Below are 15243 nucleotides of genomic sequence, written 5' to 3' on the forward strand. Positions count from 1 at the left end.
GTCGGTGTGCTAACCCACTTGTTATTGACTTCCTTTTTTAAAATATGCTTAAAATGCTGTTTTTTTACAATAGACTGCAATGTTTCTGTGACTACAGATGGCAAGCTAACAGATCTAGAATTCTCAGGTTCCAACATCTGACTATATGAGAAATAGAACAGTAGTTATTTTTCGACTCTTCTAACCCTATCTTTTATAATTAGTGAAATGTTAAAAAAAAATACAACTACAACTCCCCTATCTTTGTTTCTTTAAATACTGTACTTTAGGATACATTCCATCTAGTTGTGATTTCTTATGAATGTTCTAGCACTCCATATATAATGCCCATTTTAATGTTGTTCTTTACTCTCCATGAACTCAGATATATTTCTATCTCTGATCACCAAAAACAAGATTTATTTTTTCTATAGTAAAAACTACTGTAATTCCAAAAAATATTCTGCCCCCTTTTTAACCTCAATTATGATTTAAGAGGCCCCACATTTTCTTTAAGATAACAACAACTTGTATTTATATGGCACCTTTAATGTAGTAAAATGTCCCAAGGTGCTTCACAGGAGCGTTATCAAACAAAATTTGACACCGAGCCACATAAGGAGATATTATGGCAGATGACCAAAAGCTTGATCAAAGAGGTCGGTTTTAAGGAGCGCCTTTAAGGAGGAAAGAGAGATAAAGAGGCGGAGAGGTTTAGGCAGGGAATTCCAGAGCTTAGGACCCAGGCAGCTGAAGGCACGGCCGCCAATAGTGGAATGATTAAAATTGAGGAATTGGAGGAGTGCAGATATCTCGGAGGATTGTAGGGCTGGTTACTGAGATAAGGGCGAGGCCATGGAGGGATTTGAAAACAAGGATGAGAATTTTAAAATTGAGATGTTGCTTAACCGAGAGCCAAGGTAGGTCAGCGGGCACAGGGGTGATGGGTGAACGGGACTTGGTGCGAGTTAGGACACGGGCAGCAGAGTTTTGGATGACCTCAAGTTTACTGAGAGTAGAACATGGGAGGCCAACCAGGAGTGCATTAGAATAGTCAAGTCTAGAGGTAGCAAAGGCATGGTTGAGGGTTTCAGCAGCAGATGAGTTGAGGCAGTGGCGGAGTCGAACAATGTTACGGAGGTGGAAATAGACGGTCTTAGTGATGGTGCAGATTCCTCCGGGACACCCGAATGCAATTGAGTGAAACTTCATCTACTACAAAAATACCCTAAAATTATTTTATTGGTTCCAATATCTCAAATTAGCTAAATTTAGTTTATGTGTTTCCCAATATCTCTCCTTCCTTGTTTTGGTATATCTTTTAGAGCATTGGTCTTTTTTTGTGGCATTTGAATTCAACTTCCTTGTTTAACCAATTAGGTCTAGGTTTTAATAATTTACCATCTACTTCTACTTGGTAAATTTAATTTACATTCTCACCAACGTGTGCATAAAACATTCCATTTATTTGGTGCTTTTCCCCAGCATTGTTATCCAAATTGACTTTTTCATTTCAACCCTCATGGCTTTACAAATCAGTTTTCTTATAATCTAGTAGAACTGTTTGAAATAAAGAGAAAACGGTTTTAAATTCCTCCTGGACACCCAAAGGCAATTGAGTGAGATATCAATTTAACATTACAATGTACACTGTTCAATCTACCACCTTGCCAGAGGTTTCTAATAAATAGTCCTTCCATCTTATAGTCATAGACTGTTGAGGAACCTTTTATCATCCTTTTATTAAAAAGACTCAATGCTTTGTTGAACTTTCTTATACAGGGCAGTGATATTATGCATCGGCCCATTTTTGCAAGTAAACCAGAAGTTATTACCATAGATGAGAAAGCATGGAACAAGAAAAGGCCTTTCAACCTACAGGCCATGCTCAGTTTTTCCTTTTGTGGATTCTATCCTTTTTATTTAATCTCTAGTAGGAACATTTAGCATAAGTACTCCATGTTCTCCAAAGATAATTTAGCAAATTTCAAGAATATCTATTTATCCTCCCTCATATCTCTTCTAAATGACCCTTCCCTGTTGCCCTCAAAATTCAACTACTCTAGTATATCCCCCACGTCCGCTCATGAACCATTATGTTCCATTGAATATTTGATCATTTCAGTCAATACTTATTCCAAAACCTGTAAGCCCATTCTCAACCAGATATTAGTTCAGCTCATTTTAAGAGGGCTGCATCATTAACTGCATTTGATGGGAATCTCTTCTACTTATTCATTACTCTGTGGAGTGGAAATTCTTCCAATTAGCCTCATTTCAGGCCTGTTAATTTTAGGCCTATATTTTCTAGTTCTGTGTTCAAATCCTGCTGTTATTTACATCATCTGTACCTCTCAGTATTTTAACTCCATGAATCATGTCTCCCCCTTCAATTTTATGTTCTGTAATGAAAACAAATTGAATTTTGTGAATCTACCCTTGTAATTTGAGAGCTCTTAGACCTGGTATTATCCTTGTCATTCGTCTCTTAACCCATTTCCAGTACATCAATGTTCTTTTGAAGATAGAATGACCAATTAATATTCCAAATGGAGCTTCACCAGTGAATAATGCCATGACTTGTTATCAAATGCCTCAAGATTCATCCTTATGTTTGGCTTTGTTGATCATAGTTTTACATTCTATTCATAGGCTGTCCAATTTGGTCATTTTCCTTTCTCTGCTGTCTAGTGAGAAAATCAACAATTCATTGGATAGTTGAGCCTATAGTTAGATTATGGTCACATATCTAACTTTTTCCAGTTCTGACGAACAGTAATCAACCTGAAACATTAACTCTCTTTATCTCTCCACAGATGCTTGCTGACCTGCTGAGTATTTCCAGCATTTTCTGTTTTTATTTCAGGTTTCCAGCAGCCATTGTTAAGTTTGAGTTGTCGTATATTCCGAAAAAAAAAATCTATAAGGGGATTGAGTACTGTTCCTTTACATGTTGGTTTAATATGTGGGCAGGGTGAAAGTTTACTCTCCCCGTCGGCAGTAATGGTCCTAATTAAAATGATATTAGAATGGTTTCAACCTAATTACTTATGGGCATGGGTTCACAGCGCAACATTTCCCCTAGTTTAGTAATGGATTAATGATCTTGCTCTGAGGTCACAAAGATGGCTGATGTAGAAAATAGAAATGTCACACAGATGCAGTAGGGCTGCCTTTTGGAATTTGGGGTTTGGGGTTGCATGCCTTGGTGGGGCAATTTACACCTAATGAAATACTTTTGAAGTGCAGTAACTGTTGTCATGTCGGAAATTTCCACACGGCAAGGTCTCACAAACAGCACTGAGATAACGACCAGGTAATCTGTTGAGGTGATTTTCCTGAGGGATAAATATTGGCCAGGACACTGGGGAGAACTCTCCTGCTCTTCTTCAAAATAGTGCCACTGGATCTTTTACGTCCACCTGAGAGGGCAGAATGGAGCCTCGGTTTAACATCCCACCCAAAAGACGGCACCTCCGACAGTTCAGCGCTCCCTCAGTAATGCACTGGAGTGTTAGCCTGGGTGCTCAAGTCTCTGGGGTGGTGCTTGAACCCATAACTTTCTGACTCATGCAAGAGTGTGACAACTGAGTCCCAGTTGACAATGCTTAATCTGATTTAGGAGTGTTTAATCCAGATGTGAATTTTGAAAAGCTGAAGCTTCATTCTTCAGTATCAAAGTCCCAACACCTTGAGGCAAACAAAATCTCATGTATAAATATAAATATAGTTTACAGTGAACAAGTACCAAGCAAAGTTTCTATCAAACACTGGTAATTTGCCAGTTCAATTATAGTGTTTGTAGCCCTCTACACAGAGATTTAATTTTATATTTTCTTTTCTTTCTATAGTGTACTATGGCCACGATGGTCTATACGGGGCTTGTGAAAGGAATTACTGTGGCCGTGGGCAACAGTGTATCATCAGTAAAGAGACTGACCTGCCGGAGTGTGTGTGTGTACAGCAATGCAAGTCCAATTATATACCAGTTTGTGGCTCTGATGGGGAGTTTTATGAGAATCACTGTGAGCTGCATCGTGCTGCCTGCCAACAGAGAAAGAGAATCCACATTGTAGACAATAAAGAATGTTTCTTCCAAGGTAAGCCACTGTGTAGCAGCAAGCATGAAGTTTAAAGGTGGATCATTGCTGTTTTAGGGCGGTTACTACCTTTTTGGCTATTATTGCTTGATGTTTTTGTGTGTTCGGCATCATCAACCACTCCCCAAAACAGACGTAACATGCCCTAGGAACCAGAATAAGAGCCCATAAAGCCCCATGTGATTATAAGTCCAGTGGTATTTGTGCACTGATATTTTCTCAAATTTTATATCATTGCTTTGCTTTTTATAAAAACCATTCAATAGCCATGCCAAGGACTTTGCGGCAATGAAAATGAAGTAGATAGTCATCATGAGTTTGTAATAATAAAGGTTGATATTGGGGTTGATATTGGGCATGCAAGAGTTCATCATGTTTTGATAAAGTAGGACACAACATCAGTGATAAAAATCAGAGAATCGTTTATTTTATCAGTGTTTGACTGTAAGCTATGCATTCACACTCAATTGATGGTATCTTCATGACATGCTTTAACATAATGTGCTGACCAATTATTCCTTTCACTGTGTTAATGCCATTTCAGCCCCTGGCCCAGCAATTTTTGAAAGCTATGAAAGACCAGAAAAACATAGTAATGGCTTAAATGGCAGCAGAAATTATAATTAAACTGTACTGTACCAAGAAATTGGCATTAGGCCTATTTCAAAAATTCAGTGCTGAGCCCTCTCCTCATGAAGTTACTGTTCTCTGTCCAGCAGACCAAACAGAGTAGAATGCACATAAAAAATGCTGGAATGTGAAAGAAGACAGAAAACGCTGGAAACATGCAGCAAGTCAATCAGCAAAAGTGCCTAGAGATGGCACGTCTTTGTACCATTGGATATGATATTGACTCCGTTATCTCATCTAATTAATGCTGAAAGACACAATTGTGACTGTGTCTTGATGTTGGATCTGCTAGATGGATAAATATTGTGTCAAAAATGATGCTGGCCTTTTCTATTTATCTGTGCATAATATATTATCAGAGATCGTGTAGTGAAAGATTTCCATCATGTTCAGTTGATGCAGTTACCCATTAGTCTGTTACGTGGCAGTGGTGTTATCATGGTGGCTCACAGGTACTGTTGCAAGCATGGTTGGGTATATTTTCCAGTTCTGATGCGAAAGCAACAGGAATGAACATTCTTCCAAGCCAAGCCCCAGGGATTTTCCAGGGTTAGTCACCATGAATTATTCATGTAAACTCTTGATCAGTATTAGTGGGAATTCATCAAAGAAGGAGGAAGCCCTTAAAGGGATATGTAGCCACTTAAAGGTAAATGGACATAAATGGTGGTAAAAATTGTTGCAATCTTTTCAAAGGCTGTCAGTGTTTTTAAAATATTGGGGCTGCTGATGTGAAACCTCATCTGCCATGGGCATGAATAAAAGATTCAACACTATTGCCCTGCCTCCAACCCACCCTCTTGTCTAGAAAAACTCGGTACTAGCAACAGAAATTTGTGAAATTACCTCTTATATTTCAGGCTTTCCAAAGACCCGTACAGAGCAAAACCATGCTAGTAAAACATATTTAGGCAGGAACCGAATCTGTGTGCATGTAATGGAGTAGCACAGCACCATAACACCTGATTGATAGCTGCCGGAGTGGAGGTGCTGCTGAATGTCTTGGATGCGAGGAGGATTCCCCTATGTGGCACTCCAGGACAACCTCCCCAGAGGACAGCAGTGCAGTATGCTGGCAGGAGGACCTGGGCACATAAATCAAATAAGATAGCTATGTTTTAGGAAGCTGCCAAAGTAAAGCAAACCCAACAGTATAATTTACCATGTATGTGTACCACAAAATGTTCCCTATAAACTTGTTCCACATTTACTGCTGACCCATAGAAAGCAACCTCACAGCTCTTTCATTGTTCATCAGGATGCATATACAAAGGTACAGCTTACACCTAGCACCATTGTCACATACATGTACAAAGGGCTTTATGCGTAAACCATTGTAATACATGGGGGGGTGACTTTCATCTCACTACGGCCCCATTTTTCAACGTGAACTGGATGGTAGCAAGACAATTTTTTTTTTAATGGTGTTAGGGAAATTGACGGGATTGAAGGCTGCTAAATCCCCAGGACCTGATAATCTACTTCCTAGGATTCTTAAGGAAGTGGCTCTAGAAATAGTAGATGCATTGCTGGTCATCTTCCAAAATTCTATAGACTCTGGAACAGTTCCCATGGATTGGAGGGTAGCTAATGTAACCCCACTATTTAAAAAAGGTGGTAGAGAGAAAACGGGGAATTATAGGTAAGCCTGACATCGGTAGTGGGGAAAATGCTAGAGTCCATTAAGAACGTAAGAACATAAGAAATAGGAGCAGGAGTAGGCCATACGGCCCCTCGGGCCTGCTCTGCCATTCAATAGGATCATGGCTGATCTGAACCTAGACTCACGTCCACTTCCCTGCCCTCTCCCCGTAACCCCTAATTCCCTTATCTGCTAGGAAAATGTCTATCTCCATTTTAAATTTATTTAATGTTGCAGCTTCCACAGCTCTCTGGGGTAGCAAATTCCATAGATTTACTACCCTCTGAGTGAAGAAGTTTCTCCTCATCTCAGTTTTGAAAGGGCAGTCCCTTATTCTAAGATTATGCCCCCTAGTTCTAGTCTCACCCATCAGTGGAAACATCCTCACCGCATCCACCCGATCAAGCCCCCTCACAATCTTACATGTTTCGATAAGATCGCCCCTCATTCTTCTGAACTCCAATGAGTAGAGTCCCAACCTACTCAACCTTTCCTCATACGTCAACCCCCTCATCTCTGGAATCAACCGAGTGAACCTTCTCTGAACTGCCTCGAGAGCAAGTATATCTTTTCTTAAATATGGAAACCAAAACTGCACACAGTATTCCAGGTGTGGCCTCACCAATACCCTGTATAACTGCAGCAAGACTTCCCTGTTTTTATACTCCATCCCCCTTGCAATAAAAGCCAAGATTCCATTGGCCTTCCTGATCACCTGCTGCACCTGCATACTAACTTTTTGTGTTTCATGCACCAGGACCCGCAGATCCCTTTGTACTGTAGCACTTTGCAGTTTCTCTCCATTTAGATAATAACTTGCTCTTTAATTTTTTCTGCCAAAGTGCATAACCTCACACTTTCCAACATTATATTGCATCTGCCAAATCTCTGCCCACTCACCTAGCCTGTCTATGTCCTTTTGCAGGTTTTTTATGTCCTCCTCACTCACTGCTTTCCCTCCCATCTTTGTATCGTCGGCAAACTTGGATATGTTGCACTCGGTCCCTTCCTCCAAATCGTTAATATAGATTGTAAAGGGTTGGGGTCCCAGCACTGACCCCTGCGGAACACCACTAGTTACTGATTGCCAGCCCAAGAATGAACCATTTATCCCAACTCTTTGTTTTCTGTTAGATAGCCAATCTTCCACCCATGCCAGTATATTACCCCCAATCCCGTGATTTTTTATCTTGATCAGTAATCTTTTGTGTGGAACCTTTTGGAAGTCCAAATACACTACATCCACTGGTTCCCCTTTATCCACCCTGTATGTTACATCCTCAAAGAATTCGAGCAAATTTGTCAAACATGACTTCCCCTTCGTAAAACCATGCTGACTCTGTCCTATTAAATTATGTTTATCCAAATGCTCTGTTACTGTATCCTTAATAATGGACTCCAACATTTTGCCAACCACAGATGTTAGGCTAACTGGTCTATAGTTTCCAGCTTTTTGTCTACTTCCCTTCTTAAATAAGGGTGTTACATTAGCAGTTTTCCAATCTGCCGGGACCTTTCCTGAGTCCAGGGAGTTCTGGAAAATGATCACCAATGCATCCACAATCCCTACCGCCACTTCTCTCAAGACCCTAGGTTGTAGGCCATCAGGTCCGGGGGATTTATCTGCCTTAAGTCCCATTATCTTACTGAGTACCATCTCCTTAGTGATTTTAATCGTGTTTAGCTCCTCCCCCCCCCCCCATTGCCCCCTGTTTGTCCAGTGTTGGGATATTTTTAGTGTCCTCTACTGTAAAGACTGATACAAAATATTTGTTCAGCGTCTTTGCCATCTCCATGTTCCCTACCACTATTTTCCCAGTCCCATCCTCTAAGGTACCAACGTTCACTTTAGCCACCCTTTTTCTTTTTATATAGCTGTAGAATCCCTTGCTATCTGTTTTTATATTTTTTGCTAGTTTACTTTCATAATCTATCTTCCCTTTCTTAATTAATCTTTTAGTTATTGTTTGCTGGCTTTTAAATGCTTCCCAATCTTCTATCCTCCCACTAGATTTGGCTAATTTATATGCCCTTGTTTTCAGTCGAATACTATCCTTTATTACTTTACTAAGCCACGGATGGCTGTCTTTTCTTTTACTCCCCTTTTTCCTCAGTGGAATATATTTATCTTGAAAGATGTGAAATATCTCCTTGAATGTAGACCACTGCTCTTGTACCATCTTACACTTTAATCTGTTTTCCCAGTCCACTTTAGTCAATTCTACTCTCATACCTTCATAGTCTCCTTTATTTAAGCTTAGTACGCTGGTTTGAGATCCAACTCTCTCAAACTGAATTTGGAATTCAACCATATTATGGTCACTCATTCCAAGGGGATCCTTTACTAGGACATTATAAAAGATGTAATAGCAGAGCACTTGGAAAACAGTGACAGGATTGGACAAAGTCAACATCGATTTACAAAAGGTAAATCATGCTTGACTAAGCTACTGGAATTTTTTGAGGATGTAACTGGTAGAATAGATAAGGGAGAACCAGTGGATGTGGTGTATTTGGACTTTCAGAAGGCTTTCGATAAGGCCCTGTAGATTGGCGTGCAAAATTCAAGCACATGGGATTGGGGGTAAGGTACTGACTTGGATAGAGAACTGGTTGGCAGACAGGAAGCAAAGAGTTGGAATAAATGGGTCTTTTTCCGAGTGGCAGGCAGTGACTAGTGGGGTACCACAGGGATTGGTGCTAGGACCCCAGCTATTCACAATATATATGAATGATCTAGACGAGGGAACTAGATGCAATATCTCCAAGTTTGCAGATGACACAAAGCTGAGTGGGCGTGTGTGCTGTGAGGGGGATGCAGAGAAACTCCAGTATGATTTGGACAGGTCGGGTGATTGGGCAGATGCATGGCAGATGCAGTATAATGTGGATAAATGCAAGGTTATCCACTTTGGTGGCAAAAACAGGAAAACAGATTATTATCTGAATGGCAATAGATTGGGAAAAGGGGAAGTTCAACGAGACCTGGGTGTCCTTGTGCACCAGTTGCTGAAGGTAAGCATGCAGGTGCAGCAGACGGTTAAGAAGGCAAATGGTATGTTGGCCTTCATAGCAAGAGGAATCGAGTACAGGAGCAAGGATGTCTTGCTGCAGTTGTACAGGGCCTTGGTGAGACCACACCTTGAGTATTGTGTGCAGTTTTGGTCGCCTTATCTAAGGAAGAATGTTCTTGCCATGGAGGGAGTGCAGCAAAGATTCACCAGACTGATACCTGGGATTGTAGGAATGACATGAAGAGAGATTGGGTTGATTAGGCTTATATTCGCTAGAGTTTAGCAGAATGAGAGGGGATCTCATTGAAACTTATAAAAATTCTAACAGGACTAGACTAGATGCAGGAAGGATGTTCCCGATGGTGGGGGGAGTCCAGAACCAGAGGTCACAGTCTAAGGATAAGCGGTAAGCCATTTAGGACAGAGATGAGGAGGAATTTCTTCACCCAGAGAGTGGTGAACCTGTGGAATTCTCTACCACAGAAGGCAGTTGAGGTCAATTCATTAAATATATTCAAGAAGGAGTTAGATATATTTCTTAAGGCTAAAGGGATCGAGGGGCATGGGGAGAAAGCAGGGACAGGGTATTGAATTTGATGATCAGCCATGATCTCATTAAATGGTGGAATAGGCTCGAGGGGCTGAATGGCCTACACCTGCTCCTATCTTCTATGTTTCACCACTGGCTTCTTGCAAAAGGCCCACTCAATGTAATTTTCCAACAGCCTCAAAACAAGGCCAGGAGGAGTATCAATGAAAATTACTTTTGGCTTTATGGGGAATTGGCAGATAATATTCAGCTACAAAATTAATTTTAGCTTCCACATAAACATGACCTATTGTTGGAAATATTTTTCATAAAAATGCCACCAAAAATTAATAATAGCATGTACTAAAAAGTACTACAGGGCTGGAAAATAAATAAAAGCATAAAGATCGCTGCCTATTGCTTATGAAGCTTCCTTTAGGGCCATTCTGTGGACAAAGGAAACATCCAGCCCACTCCCAACCTAAGCAGATGGAAAATTGTGTTAAGCTGCATTTCAATGCATTGTATTTAAATAAATCAATGGATTATTAAAACTAGATCACTTGAGGCTAATCTAAAAGGCCAGCCAGAAAGTCATTCTTGGTATTAATGTGGTGCAGATCCAGCTATATGGAACTGAGGCAAATTTTCTGGTCCCCTAATATTTGTTATAGTCTTGTGTCGCAAACCTCAGTGACTGGAAAACTTACCATACTATCTCAATTTATATTAGCATACGCCCATACATGAGACTAAGCATTCAATGTAAAATTGTATCTGACTATTATCCAGATCCCCAAATTGCAATGGCCCAGAAATTCTGTTCGCAGCCCTCCGGTCCAGGCGGAGGGCTGCGATTTGGAAAAATCTACACCTGGACCGGAGGGTTCCTGGGAGGCGCAGAATTCCATTGCTGTGCCTCTTCAAACTGTCGGTGTGCAGGGCCCGCGTATCCCAGGGCCGCAGGTAGTTCGCGGCCATGGAGAGCCAATCAGAGCAGGGAATCTCCATTCATAGATTTGACAGGAAACCTGTCAAATCTATGAATAGAGATCAGCCCCAAAACATAAATAAAAGTTTAAATAAATGTTTAAAAATCACATTTTTAAAATGACTATAAATTACATAAATTAACTATTTTAAACAAAAATTTAAATTTTTGAGAAAAACAATTAAAGTTTTTAACAGGGCTAAAAATAAACTTACCTTTCTTTAAAGTATTTTAAAATGATAAATCAGTGGAAACATTTTTTTTTTTACTTCTACTTCAACTCTTAGCCTGGTAAAAGCAGGCCTTGCGCCTAGGAGCTGCCGGCTGTACGCCTGCTTTTCTAGGCACAGCTGTTTCCGACTTACCTGGACTGAAGCAACTGTGGAAAAAAACGGAAGTTTCAGCCGTACGCACTGCCTATCTGGTGCAGGCGTTTGACCTGTCAAGCCCTTTCTTCACAGAATGGAAGTTCCGGTTTCCAGCGCATGCACAGTGCATGCCTAAAACCGGCACTTCTGTTGGCCCTACGGGTGAGTACACAGCGCGTACACACCCGTAGGGAACGGAATTTCTGGGCCAATATAAATACTGGCTCTGGAATTTTATTTGTTATGCGCTGATTCTCCCCTTTCTTAGTAAGACCATGAAGTAACATACATTGTAATATTGTGCTTATGTAAGTCAACTATTGCCTCCATATCACACATACATATTTTATAAGATACTGAATTAAACAAGAGCTAAACCATCTTAGTAGTTCTGTAGGCAGTCTAGATTGTTTTTGCCCTCTGAATTAGAAAAATAAAGTTAGCAGGAATCCACCTGATGCCTTATGGATCAGAGAGAGAGGGATTTCTGTGTAATGCACCTTTTCCAGAGAACAAACTGGCTATAAATGAATCCTTGGGACGTAGAATCGATGTGCCAGTCTTCCTTCTTCTGGCCAATTAAAGGGGAATATCAGAATAGGGTGCATAAAATACTGAAAGCCCTTGGAAAGGCATCAGGAGGCACCTCAACCCATTAGGCCGAAGATCAAGGAGGGATATTGCATCACAGTCACAGAGGATGTCATTTGAGACTTTGATTAAGGCCATTTCACTGCCGTGACAAGTGCGCTCCTCTAATTCTGCTCTCTTGTGGATCCCTGATTATAATCGCTCAACCTTTGGTGGCAGTTGCCTAGGCCCCAAGCTCTGGAATTCCCTGCCTAAACCTGTCCACCTCACTACCTCTCTTTCCTCCTTTAAGACGCTCCTTAAAACGTACCTCTTTGACCAAGTTTTTGGTCACCTGCCCTAATTTATCCTTATGTGGATTGGTGTCAAATTCTTTTGTCTTAAAATACTCCTGTGCAGCGCCTTGGGAGGTTTTACTACGTTAAAGACACTATATAAATACACATTGTTGTTGTTGTTGTGGAAACCTGATTGGAGAGATTCAAATAGAGTTGTGGGAAAGATGGTCATGAATTTGGGAGGTGACAGCACATTCAAGGACTTTGGAGAGGAAAGGCAGGTTGGAGATGTGAGTAGTGAGCAGCCTTGGCAGAGGAGAGCAAGGCTCGATAGTGCTTGATGTGATCTAATCATTTCTGGGGATGGGTTAAACCAGTTATCTGTCAGATAAACGTAAGTCTGTGCCCCTTGGACTTGAAGGAGCAAAGATGGGAACCATACCTGGGGGAACGACCAGGGTGGGAGAGAGTATGGGTTTTATTGGGGACAGGGGCATCAAAGGTAGAGGTAAAGGAGTGGTTGAGCAGACCGGCAGCTGTAGAAGCATTATGATGAATGGCAGCTTCAAATGAGATGGTAATCTGGTCGAAGACCTCCCCTGAAGCAACTGTAGATTGGCTGTTAGGAATTGCATGACTGCAGTTTCAGGGATGACTCGCTTCGATATTACTACTGTTTATTTTTCCTTGTTATTTTATCATGCCATCTAAACTCTTAGGTGTGTTACTGGCTATGTGATATAATCTGGCCTGCTTTTTGTCTCCATTCTCCCCTCCTGCACTCACTGATACCACATATCACTGAGACAATCATTCCCCTTATTCTTTCATATCCAGATTTTGAAGCATCATATATTTGCAAGTATGCAATGCCTGCACTGCTTGACTCACAGCAGGAGTGCTTGCTGGTCTTCACTCCTCTGCTACCCCAGTACCAGCCTAGCCAAGACCTGCTTAACAACTATTGCAACCAACATATTGTAATGCAAAGACCTGTTGAGATCAAATTGTTTGTGAAGAGTCATTCGAAGTGCAAGTATTGTGCACCTGCTAGCTCGATGAAGCCACCAAATCTTGCCAGGCACACACAGTATAGAGAAACATTGTCTACGTGGATTTTCGGAAAGCGTTTGCTAAAGTACCACATAGAAGGCTGGTTAACAAAATTGAGGCTCATGGAATAGGTGGGTCAGTGGCAGCTTGGATAAAGAATTGGCTTAAGGACAGAAAACAGTGAGTTGTGGTAAATGGCTGTTTTTCAGACTGGCGGATGGTAGACAGTAGTGTTCCCCAAGGGTCAGTGCAGGGGCCGCTGCTTTCTTTGATGTATATAAATGACCTGGATATTGGAATACCGAGTAGAATTTCTAAATTTTCCCATGATACCAAACTTGGGGATGTGGCAAACAGTGAGGATGATACCAATCGACTGCAACAAGACATAGAAAGACTAGCAGAATGGGCAGACAAGTGGCAGATGGAATTTAATACAGAGAAGTGTGGGGTGATGCATTTTGGCAGAAGGAACAGGGAGAGGCAATATATACTTAATGGCACAGTTTTAATGTGCAGGGACAGAGGGACCTGGGAGTTAATGTGCATAGGGCCCTGAAGGTGGCGGGAGATATTGAGAGAGTGGTTAGCAAAGCATATGGGATCTTGGGCTTCATAAATAGAGGTATTAAGTACAAAAGTTGAGAAGTTACGCTGAACCTTTATAAAACGCTGGTTAGGCCACAACTGGAGTATTGCACCCAGTTCTGGTCACCACACTTTAGGAAGGACGTGAAGGCACTTGAGAGGGTGCAGAGCAGATTTACCAGAATGGTTCCAGGAATGGAGAATCTTAGCTATGAGGACAGGTTGGAGAAGCTGGATTTGTTTTCATTAGAGCAAAGGAGGTTGAGCGGTGATTTGATAGAGGTGTACAAGATTATGACGGGTTTGGATAGGTTAGACAGGGAAAAGCTGTTCCAACTATTTGATGGTACAAGGACTAGGGGACACAGATTTAAGGTTTTGGGCAAGAGATACAGGGGGGATGTGAGGGAAAACTTTTTTACGCAGCAAGTGGTGATGACCTGGAATTTGCTGCCGACGGAAGTGATGGAAGCGGAGACACTCAATGTTTTCAATGGGAGAATGAATAGACACTTGAGGGAAATAAACTTGCAAGGCTACGGTGATAGAGCGGGGGAATGGGACTGACTGGATTGCTCTACAGAGAGCCAGCACGGACTCGATGGGCCGATGGCCTCCTTCTGTGCTGTTATGACTCTATGGCCGGAATTTTGCCAGTGCTCAGGAGGTGGGTTTGGAGGCAGGACATCTGGCAAAATCACAAAGATTGACAGCTGTCAACCCGCCTCCAATCAATCTTCCCAAGTGTCGGGTCCCCGATGTGCGCATGGACCCGAGACCTAGCGGTGGGAAGAGGATTATAGCTACTTAGCTGCCTGTTAAAGGTTGTTAACAGGCAGTTAACAGGCTCTTTTGCAATTCTGACACTTCTACTTTGGGGTTCCCGATGTTCGGACACCGCGCCAGGTAAGTGTGGCACATTGTGAGTCTGCTGTAATGTTTCTTAGAAAACATAGAAACATAGAAGATAGGAGCAGGAGTAGGCCATTCGGCCCCTCGAGCCTGCTCCGCCATTCAATGCGATCATGGCTGATCATCCAAATTTAGTACCCTGTCCCTGCTTTCTCCCCATATCCCTTGATCCCTTTAGCCTTAAGAAATATATCCAACTCCTTCTTGAATATATTTAATGAATTGGCCTCAACTGCCTTCTGTGGTAGAGAATTCCACAGGTTCACCACTTTCTGGGTGAAGAAATTCCTCCTAATTTCTGTCCTAAATGGCTTATCCCTTATCCTTAGACTGTGACCCCTGGTTCTGGACTCCCCGACCATCGGGAACATCCTTCCTGCATCTAGTCTGTCCAGTCCTGTCAGAATTTTATAAGTTTCAATGAGATCCCCTCTCATTCTTCTAAACTCCAGCGAATATAAGCCCAATCGACCCAATCTGTCCTCATACGTCATTCCTGCCATCCCAGGTATCGGCCTGGTGAATCTTCGCTGAACTCCCTCCATGGCAAGAACATCCTTTCTCAGAT

General features: G+C 41.7%; 1 protein-coding gene across 4 annotated transcripts in view; it reads left to right on the plus strand.

Moving 5' to 3' along the window:
• Window positions 1–15243, plus strand: part of LOC147114096 (follistatin-related protein 5-like) — an 825355-nt gene that overhangs the window by 315110 nt on the left and 495002 nt on the right. For all 4 annotated transcript variants that reach the window (XM_085995700.1, XM_085995698.1, XM_085995701.1 and 1 more), the window contains exon 4: window positions 3831–4079. In XM_085995700.1, coding sequence (XP_085851826.1) covers window positions 3831–4079 — 249 coding nt within the window. The remainder of the gene's footprint in view (window positions 1–3830; window positions 4080–15243) is intronic.

Source organism: Somniosus microcephalus, chromosome 8 (genome assembly GCF_052327205.1).
Source record: "Somniosus microcephalus isolate GS21.2 chromosome 8, FLI_Smic_1.0, whole genome shotgun sequence".
Lineage (NCBI taxonomy): Eukaryota > Metazoa > Chordata > Chondrichthyes > Squaliformes > Somniosidae > Somniosus > Somniosus microcephalus.